The following is a 10061-nucleotide window of genomic DNA, read 5'->3' on the forward strand; positions in this document are numbered from 1 at the left end:
GGTATCAATAAATATCTATACAATCTATATTGTCTGTCGACCGTATTCGCGATAAAAACTATACATTATTAAATGCCGGACAATTGACAGGTAGGGCGTTGGTATGGCACTTAGTTTAGGAGAACCTTTGAACACGAATAAATATAAAAGGAAAATTGTGTGTCGTTCCTTGAGCAAGGATCAAGTAAGAAAATCAGGTACTTTTTGCAATTTTGTTTACAAGTTTTATTTACATTTTTATCCAAAATTATATATAGATGTATATTATCGGATTTTATATTACAATTCACGATTATACATACGTAGTTACTACATTTTTGTTAGCTGAACGTCTAGTGCCATCCACATCTTTTAAAACAAAGGCATTAATTCTTTTATTTTTTCTGTCAGATAATAGTGATATTCAATTTAGCCTAGACGAGGATCATCTCGAGAACAATGTTACATCCGACAATGCAACACGCACCTGTATAGGAAATCCCGCCACTTTAAGTGGTACCCCTATACAAAAGCAAAGACCACGCTTACCTTTGTGTTTAACATCATTCACTACTCATAGACGTAAACATGTAAAAACCTTTTCTTAAAAGAAAAAAAAAATAATATAATTTAATATTTGCACTTGTTACAGTATCTTGATATTTTCAAGTTTTCAACACGTATAATATTTTTAAATTTATAATGCTTAGCGTTAAAAAATGCAAGAATTTTTCTTTATATTTTAATTCATTACAGGTGCCTTTGAAAAGAAGATACGGGGTAGATATAACGCCTTATCTTATCTACCATGTGGAAGGATAGAGAGATATCAAGGCAATCTATATGTCTTTTTCATTCGCGAAAGTACACCGATACGAGAGGTGAGTGAGTTCATAATGACGATTATTCTCAACTGACTGTTAGAAATTCAACTATTAACATCCTGATGATGATGATGTTTTACAGAATGGTGGATTGAGTGGTTTCACCCACAGTTTCACAATGGAAGTTTTGGCAATTGTTCGCGCGCACATTGCGGCATTAAGCGGTAACGCTACGGTAGCGTTCTTTATGACGCAGTGTGTGCTTCTTCACAGCTCTCACAAAAATCAAGTTAGTAAAAAAACATCATTTTACCTGCATACCCATTCCCACGCTTGTTGCATATTTCACAAAAAAATATATGTTTCCAGGGTCAATGTCTCATTAATATGAATGGCGATGTCGTAACAGTATCTTATTATGCGGATGAGAAGCACAGTGCTGTTTCAAATTGCTGACCCCAACCTCCACATTCGGCACCGCCATGAACGACTATTTAATAATGGCAATTAATGCTGTTAAAAAATATATATATATGTGTATATATTTACCAATATCAATGCTGATAGATAGGATCGTGTATAGCGGTTCTGTGAGACTTTCATTGCATTGTGCAATACCTAATCTCAAGTATCTCTTCGTAGCAATCAACATTGTTATTTATTAATTTATTTTACAAAGATAAAGATGTGATACTTAATTTAAAATATTATTTTCTTTATGAATTAATATACTATAACGTAATAAAACGTGACAAAGGGATATCAGTTTGTTGTTATAGATTTAAAATATCGTGTATATTTAACATCTACTGTGTGACTAAATATAATTTTATCTATATATATATATATATATATATATATATATATATTATATATATTCTTTTTTTATTGAGGGATATCTCTTGCTCTATAAAATAGCCCTACTGTGGGCATAGTGATGTTACCACCAATTCTCCGTTGTATAATAATTTCAATTTTTTATAAAAATATAGAAATACTCAATTATATCAAAGTACTCCGTTAGTGATAGTCACAATCGGAAAAACAATGGTTCTACACATAAAGAGCTGAAACTAATTGTAACTATGTAGAATTAACAGAAATATATAAATTAATTTTTCTTTGCCGATTACGCTACAAATGATAAACTACTTAAATAAAATATATTATTACATAAATAAAATATTTATCTGTAGAGTGTACATTTCTCTTTCGAAAGCTTCTCTAAAAGCATTAAAGAAAATATATAATTACATTTAACTATTTAAAGAATGACGTGTAGAATTATGTTAAAAGCTGCAGGATATTAAACGAAGCAATTTATTTCTTTCGGAAATTAATATTATTTCCGAAATAAGTTTTTGTAACTAGGTGCCTTTAAAACTATAAGAATATATAGGATATGTTCTGCATGACGCAGGATATAGCTAATAGACTTATTAGCGTAATCGCGGTTCTCATTTGGTTTTTCGAAGTTTATGAAATTAATAAAAAAGCAAGATTGTTGTTTTAAAGAATTAAATATGAAACATCCTTTGATCACCTATACCTTTGTTTGTGTTGATACTTGAAAAAAGTATTAATAAGAAAAGTGAACGGTTTATAAGAAATTATTTAAAGACAAATATTATAATTAAGTTTGATAGCAAACGGAGTGACCAATGATAAAAGGACAACGTTTGTTCGGCGTTTTCAATTTTTTCAATTATTGGTCACATTTAATCCTGTAAAAACATGTATCGCTAATAAACATTTTTTCAGCGTAATTTACGGAAAAATGATAATTTAAGAATAATATAATTATGAAAAAATTGCTTGAACGTGTATTAAAGATTAAGTCATACAGAATGAATGTTATTAATTGCAATTGTACTTTTTTAAGGATCCAACATATTCTTTATGTAATCGGGCCGCGAGGCTGACTGCGACGTGCCTACTGTCAGTCTCATGGTACGGATTCGATCCACATGGGGTTGTCGATCACGCCGTCCCGCGTGGTCGATCACGCGTCGATCCCGCCCCACGTACAGGTGCGCGCATGCCGGAATTGTCGAGAATCGGAGCACGGCGCAACTCATCCTGACACGCGCAGTGTCTTTGTTCGCGAAAATTGTGCCCACAGCGCAACTCCGTCAATCGTCGAATGATCAATCAGAGAGCGCCGCGTTCCATATCTCGCCTTCGTTTTCGGCCCTCGAGAACCTTCCTGGTAGAAAAGAACGATCGCGGCACACTTGTTTTGCACGTATCAGAAGCAAGTTCTCTCGGCTTAACGCAACATTCTCAACCGATTTGTGCGCGACATCGCCGCCCAATCATCCAAGTGTGGCAGTGTCCAGAGAGACAGTATTCTCCACGAGTGATTATCGAGCTTATCCAAGAAGCTCGCACGGAATCTCTGTTATCGAATCGCGTTCGCGCTCGGAGTCTGCCTCGCGAGCAAGAATTCCTCGACCGCAAGATTTCAGTCGTAAGGGCATCAAATCGATGCTTGGCAAGATCTCCGTCTCGCGTTTGCGGCAGAGTATTGACGCCTCAAGATTTCCGAGCGATTCGAACCACGACAGTATCCGTCAAGTGTGACAAGAGGTCCCGGTGCAAGTTAATCGCGGTAAAATAAGTCGTTCTCTCATCCGCAGCCTTCCCCTCGTTTCGCAATCTTTCTGTGGTACCGGCATAAATCGCGCTCCGCTGAATCCGGTCGAGCACGAAACATACTTGAATAAATCATGCGTTCGTCGTTCGAATAACATATAAGCAATCATGTCGAATTGTGATAAAATGTTTATTTCATAACTTTCATTATTTATCAATTATTTATTTCATAAATTTTAGAAACTTACGCTAGAACGTTCAGTAAAATAATGAGTATTTTTCGTTAAAATTGACGCTTTCCAATTTACGGCGAATGCGATCGCACGCGTTTGCATAGCTTTCGTTGTCATTGTTACAAACATTTGTACTGAAATATCATTTTATATAATATATTTTTATTGCAAGACATTATAATAACGTTTGAAGATATTACAACAAAATGAGACGCGAATGAAAATATGATAATCCGAGTCAGGGTGATCCAGCACGGTAATCGTTCTCGAATAAACCTCTGGTCAACCAGGACAAATGGAGAATATTGTCACATTGCCACGAATGATCCTATTTGCTCCATTTCGCCACACTAACATGATGAGAATTTTATTTCGATTTAAAGAACATTCTTTCGATAAAATATTGTAGAATAATTTTTGTCTCAATCTCCTCGTGTTGCGTTATTCTTTGATATTGGAATGATAGTCGTTGGTTATTTCAAAAATTAATACTCAAACTTTAATCATTTATAAATCGCAAACATAAAATTTAAAATTTTTTTCAAGGGCGTACTTATCATCTCTGTGGCCTTAAAATAATACCTAACTTTGGCAATTTATTTAAGGAAAATAATTTACTCAATCGAAAAACTCCTTCCAAAAGAATGACCTCAAAGAAATGGTCGGTAGAAGAGGTAGAACATTTAATTTTGGCTGTCCAACATAGAAGGGCTCTGTGGGACATTAGTCAACCGGTGGACCAGAGATCCAAGGAAACCCGGAAACGACTCTGGGAAGAAGTTACTGATGAATTGAATGGTAAATAAATAAATATATAATACAGTTGTATTAGTTGGATATGATAAAATCTGATTTTTCTAGGTGTAGTCGACGCAATTGCTGTAAAGCAGAAATTTAAATCATTACGCGATACATATCGCAAAATTGTCCAGTCAGAGCAGTACCTTCCGAGTGGATCTGGGAGGAATGAAAATGAGGACCGTCACAAGTGGAAGCACTACGACAGAATGGAGTTTCTTCGTGATACCAGTCTATCGAAGGAGTAAGTAATTGATTTTTGTTATTATTATAAAGTAATATGTTTTTGGCACAACACAATGGTGGACATCAGTCTCAAGATCAAGTACAAATTACAAATTCTGTTTGGCATGGACAACATTAGCTCTGGTAGTATAATGGTTCTGTTATTATTATTGCTATTATTTGAAAATTATTTAATAATAATAATAATCCAACTATTTTTATTTTTAATTTTTTTATTTATTATTATTATTATTAAATTATTTTCCAACAATAGCAATAATAATAACAAACATTATACTATCCCAGTTACTGCATATGTTGTCCATGTCAAACAGATTTTGCACTTGATCTTGAGGCTACTCGACCAAATTTCTAAAACTGCTCATTCTTTGTGCCAGGAACATTATTAGACAGCGATAAAATTACTGTAATTCCACAATTTGTTTCTGTAATTTCTATTTTGTTCATTTATTGTAGCACGTCTAGTAATAATATTTCTATCACAGCGAACGAGCTATTAAATAAATCGGTGGACCAGTCAACTTCTCAAGTACAAAATCCGATTGACATAGATCCAAATGACAGTAGTAGCACAGAAAGCGAGACAGAAAGTATGATCATTGTTTTATTATTATTATTTTTTATATCAGCTGTAGGTATATGAAAATTTGTTTGCAGCGCCAACTTTATCAAGTACTTTTACGAGTGGAAAAAGCCGAAGACTCAATACCAATTTTACTATTGATAGCGATATATCAGTTGCTTCTATGCATTTGTTGGATAAACTAATCCAAATTTTTGAGAGACGGGAAAAGGCGCAAAATGTTGCACCACCAAATATAAATGGTCCATTCGATGAGGTGGATCATACGCTACAAACAGCAGCATTACATTTGCGCAAAATGTCGCCTCAACTACAAATGCGAACTTTACAGGATATTGTCCAAATGACCTTCTCCAGACTACAAGAAGAAACGAATAATAATTAAATTTCTTTCAGCTAGATGTTTTAGAAGATTCCGACAACACATTTTATATTTTTTTTATACAAGCATAATGAGCTTTAAATCTTAACAAAATAAATAATGATTGTTTAAATTTTTTCAGATCTTTTTATTTTTTTCTTCAAAATATGAATGTAGTTGCGTATATTATGACGGTACACGTGTAATACTTTATATTTAAAGCAGTCTAATGATAATTTTATTAATATACTACAAATAAGTATCATTGTAGTCTCTCTCTATTTATGATTAATTAAATGACTTAATGCTTTCTTGCTTTTTATATATACAATTTTGATTGAATTAAAATGTCAAAAAAGTCAAGCATAATTGTCTCATTAAGTTACAAAAAAATTTTCAAAGTCCTTTTTTTAAGGAAGTATAGCCAGTACAGCCATATTCAAATAATAAAGCAAAATTTAACAATGTTTGAACAATTCTTTGGTATGTCTTAAGTATATCAACTATAAACTTGCGAAGTTATTTTAGACGTACAATGATAGAAAAGACATACAATTTAGACATACAATAATAAAAAAAATATCAAATATAATATTTACTTATTCAGATTATTACCATTTCCAAACGTCATAGATTTTTATCAGTATTTTTCATTATTTTCCATAAATATTAATTAACCAAATTTTTAATTTTATCACTTTATTTTTTCCTTGAGAAATTCTCAAATAAAGTTATACGATTATTTGGCTTAGGCTGTACGGTCGAAACATCCTTAGAACAAATTATTTTTTTTAAATTAATTAATTTTATGCAAATCCATGATGATAATTTTAATTACTGCTATTGAAGATACTGCTAAGGTATAGCACCCTCGCCGTTAAAATAATAGCAAAATTTATTCCTGATGTTCATGGCATCTCGAGAAGAATTGTTAGTGCCACAATTACGAAGATCTCTCAAGGCATGACTGCTATCCATTTCCTTCCTCCAATTTCCAGGAATAAAACCACTAAGTTCATCGTGATCAATCATGGCCGCAGAAATATATTCGTTTTTGTCTAAATCCTGTTTTCGAAGCCAATTATGAATGCAAATAATGGCCTGGACAATTTGCATTGTGCTTTTTACAGTAGCGTCAATAGGCTTTTTCAATATTCTCCATTGACTCACAAGAATTCCAAAAGAATTCTCGATTGTTCTACGAGCACGACTGAGGCGATAATTATAGATAATTTTTTCGTGATTAAGTCCTTCTTTTCCTGGATATGGTCTTAGCAAAAAATTAGTTAACTGGAATGCTTCATTGGCAACAAGAACATATGCATGGCATGGGATCACCATTGACCGTGAGTTTCTTAAGTTCTGGCAGTCCCATTTCTCTATTATAAAATTTCTGATCCACAATAGAATCTCGGAAAATTCCACCATCACTACGTCTGCCATAAGCTCCGATGTCCACGAATGCAAACATGTAGTTGGCATCACATATCTCGAGCAGTACAATGCTATGATAGTTCTTGTAGTTGCAATATAAAGAGCCAGCGTTATGGGGACACTAAAACAAATGGAATTATATAGCTAGCTCGCCAGTTGCCATAATTAGATAATGTCAAATAAAAGAAATACCTGAATAGCAATGTGTTTTCCGTCAATACCACCAATGCAATGATTAAAATTCCAGCAATCTTCGAAATCTTGTGCGATATTGAGTCAATCCTCCTTACTTAATAGAAAAGAAAGCACTTTTTTAGCAAGGCAATACCACAATACCGCACATGTTTCGGCAATAATGTTTGACACTATCGTAGCTCCAACAAGATACTGGTATGACATGGAGTTTATTGAATAATCACCAATAGCCAAGTATCTGAAAAAAGATCTATATGTAATATTATTCTTATGGAAAGAACATGTTCGACTTAACACATCCAGCTTACCATAATGACTTAATAGATTATCGTGCTGCAGCAGGTATGGGATCTCGAGTCATAGTCTGTTTTGTGATATGAGGTGCAACCAAATGCAGCAGGTCCTCAAATTGCGATAATGACATCCGCATATAGTTTTGAAACTTAGGTTTATATCTCGACAGAGTTGGATATATTGCATGGTAAAACCCATACTTTCTCAATCTAAATATAGAATGTACCCAAAAACGCTTTTTTTGTAGATCCGTTTCTTTTTCTCCTCTGAATTCATCCGCAATATTTCATGCACAATGACAACTAGTAGTATGTCATTCAGGAGTTGTTCTTCTTGAGCATTATTCACCTGCCTCGCACGTTCTGTCACCCATGTAACGATATTTCTGCATGAAGGCCATTATGTTCTAGTTTGATATAAATTTTAATTTAATCACTACACAATTCACATTATCACAATTATCAATTAACTGGAAGGAAGCCTGTCAAAACTCAGTAATCACCTTGTTGGACATATACATATAGGAACTGTTTTCGCGCAATTCCTTGGGCCTAACGCATCTTACCTACGGCATACCGAGTTCACTATACATCGCGGACATAAACACACAGTTACACGTACACTCATATACACAGTGTCATATAGCCCTAAGGTGGTGCTGAAGGCACTTAATTTCCCTCATCCGAAGGATCTAACTAAAAAAAAATATAGGAATTGTTATCGCAAGTCGCGGCGGTTTCATGACGCGCACGTTTTGCCGCTTACTTCTCCCTCCATTAGACGAGCGGCAAATTTAGTTACGTGACTATATATTTGCTGCTGGTTTCTAGCGTCCATAAAATTGCAGCTTTTTACTGTTCTTAATTTGATGATATAGTTCTATTGTCGGTACGAATTTGGAAATGTTAGAGATTCAATTCTACCGCCTTCCTTCATTATAACTATTATTCACTAGACGTTTCTTATTGGCTCAGATGGCGTCTCGGTAGAGCTATACGCGGTTCACATACACTCATTCATTGCTATTCGTTCGTTAAGTTAGGTCAGAGAGACGCCCGCCCTTTTATAATACATTACATACATTTTCTGTTCTCCACGCTATTGTGTGTCGTAAATAAAGAAGCACTATTGTACGTTCTGTGTCCGATCATTATCCAACAGGTTATGGGCCCAGGACACCCAGAATATTGAGACACTGCGAATTATTGTAAAATACGAACGTACTTGGATTGCAAATTTCGGATAGCGAACCTAACCTCGAGACGGTGCGTACATACATATAGAAAGACATGTCACACAACTTTATTAATTCTACTCGCCTGGAGTTGCTTTCCAGAGATAATTACGACACGTGGAGAATTCAGGCGGAGGCTTTGCTAGTAAAGAACGATACATGGGGATACGTCTCAGGAGAAAAACCGAAACCAGTGGTTTCAACGGACCCGGCTACACGAACGGCTTCGCAAGCAGCACACGATTCATGGATTATCGAAGATCGTAAGGCCAAATCAGATCTCATCCTGTCGATTAATCCATCGGAGCTCAAGCAAATACGTGGTTGCGAGACATCTAAAGACGTCTGGGATAAATTAGAATCTATCTACGCATCCAAGGGACCCGCACGTAAGGCAACCCTTCTAAAACGTCTCATGTTACACAAAATGCCAGAGAATGGCGACGTAAAAGATCATCTAAACGATCTTCTTGACGCAGTCGATAAGTTACAAGCGATGAACGTTGAAATAAATGGTGACATGCTCGCAATTATTATATTATATAGCCTCCCTAACAGCTTCGACACATTCAGATGTGCAATAGAGTCACGCGATGATTTGCCCGATGCCGAGACATTAAAAATCAAGATAATCGAGGAAAGCGAAGCACGAAAACAAAAATCGCTCGACGATGGATCTGGTGCCTTGTTTGTAAAGCATCAGGGTAAGCAACAACCTAGCGTCTCTAAAAATAAGCCGGTGAATAGCAATGCCAATAAAAATACATCATCGCTCACACATGCACGGATAAGATGCAATTATTGCAAGAAACTCGGACATAAGGCTGCGAATTGCTTCTCGAAGAAGACCAACACAGATCAAAAATCAAGCCAAGCGACCGAGACAACGCTTTTAGTAAATAATGATAAAGTATCAACGAAATGGTGTCTGGACAGCGGCTGCACTTCGCACTTGTGCGGCGACAAGAAACTCTTCGAGAACACTACAAATATTTCTAGCGGACTAAAACTCGCAAACAACACTACTACTAAGATTGAAGCAATGGGAGACATCAAAATCACAGCCGCGGTTGTTAACGAGGAGATGAACATAAGATTGAAGGATACACTGTACGTTCCTGACTTGAGAACCAATCTTCTGTCTGTGGCCAAAATAGTCGACAACCAGCATCAAGTTCTCTTCACCAAGGATTGTGCCATCGTTCAGGATCTTCAAGGTAACGCAAAAATGATAGCCAAACGCGTAAACAATTTGTTTTATCTTCAGGAAGGTTCCACTACTGAA

The 10061-nt window shown here is 35.3% G+C and overlaps 2 protein-coding genes across 2 annotated transcripts; both read left to right on the plus strand.

The window, feature by feature from the left end:
• Window positions 1-103: 103 nt before the first annotated feature.
• LOC112461396 lies at window positions 104-1554 on the plus strand. The gene is made up of 5 exons (XM_025026630.1): window positions 104-197; window positions 391-561; window positions 736-860; window positions 946-1092; window positions 1173-1554. Exons 1-5 carry the CDS (start codon window positions 104-106, stop codon window positions 1257-1259), a joined length of 624 nt encoding a protein of 207 aa, XP_024882398.1. The 3' UTR covers window positions 1260-1554.
• A 1338-nt stretch (window positions 1555-2892) lies between these two features.
• Window positions 2893-5700, plus strand: LOC112461373. The gene is made up of 5 exons (XM_025026592.1): window positions 2893-3414; window positions 4237-4429; window positions 4493-4673; window positions 5132-5265; window positions 5333-5700. The coding sequence occupies exons 1-5, from the start codon at window positions 2947-2949 to the stop codon at window positions 5641-5643; spliced, it is 1287 nt and encodes a 428-aa protein (XP_024882360.1). The 5' UTR covers window positions 2893-2946; the 3' UTR covers window positions 5644-5700.
• Window positions 5701-10061: the final 4361 nt, after the last annotated feature.

This window comes from Temnothorax curvispinosus, unplaced genomic scaffold (assembly GCF_003070985.1).
Source record: "Temnothorax curvispinosus isolate PA1 unplaced genomic scaffold, ASM307098v1 QBEX01001204.1, whole genome shotgun sequence".
Classification (NCBI taxonomy): domain Eukaryota; kingdom Metazoa; phylum Arthropoda; class Insecta; order Hymenoptera; family Formicidae; genus Temnothorax; species Temnothorax curvispinosus.

What these genes read in the sequence shown, in the direction of transcription:
- LOC112461396 (XM_025026630.1), top strand. Translation starts at nt 104, where the DNA reads ATGGCACTTAGTTTAGGAGAACCTTTGAACACGAATAAATATAAAAGG. An exon ending in GGATCAAGTAAGAAAATCAG is followed by an intron (nt 198 to 390) that starts GTACTTTTTGCA and finishes TTTTTCTGTCAG; the next exon opens with ATAATAGTGATATTCAATTT. An exon ending in ATCATTCACTACTCATAGAC is followed by an intron (nt 562 to 735) that starts GTAAACATGTAA and finishes AATTCATTACAG; the next exon opens with GTGCCTTTGAAAAGAAGATA.
- LOC112461373 (XM_025026592.1), top strand. Translation starts at nt 2,947, where the DNA reads ATGATCAATCAGAGAGCGCCGCGTTCCATATCTCGCCTTCGTTTTCGG. An exon ending in CCCGGTGCAAGTTAATCGCG is followed by an intron (nt 3,415 to 4,236) that starts GTAAAATAAGTC and finishes AATTTATTTAAG; the next exon opens with GAAAATAATTTACTCAATCG. An exon ending in CACAGAAAGCGAGACAGAAA is followed by an intron (nt 5,266 to 5,332) that starts GTATGATCATTG and finishes ATTTGTTTGCAG; the next exon opens with CGCCAACTTTATCAAGTACT.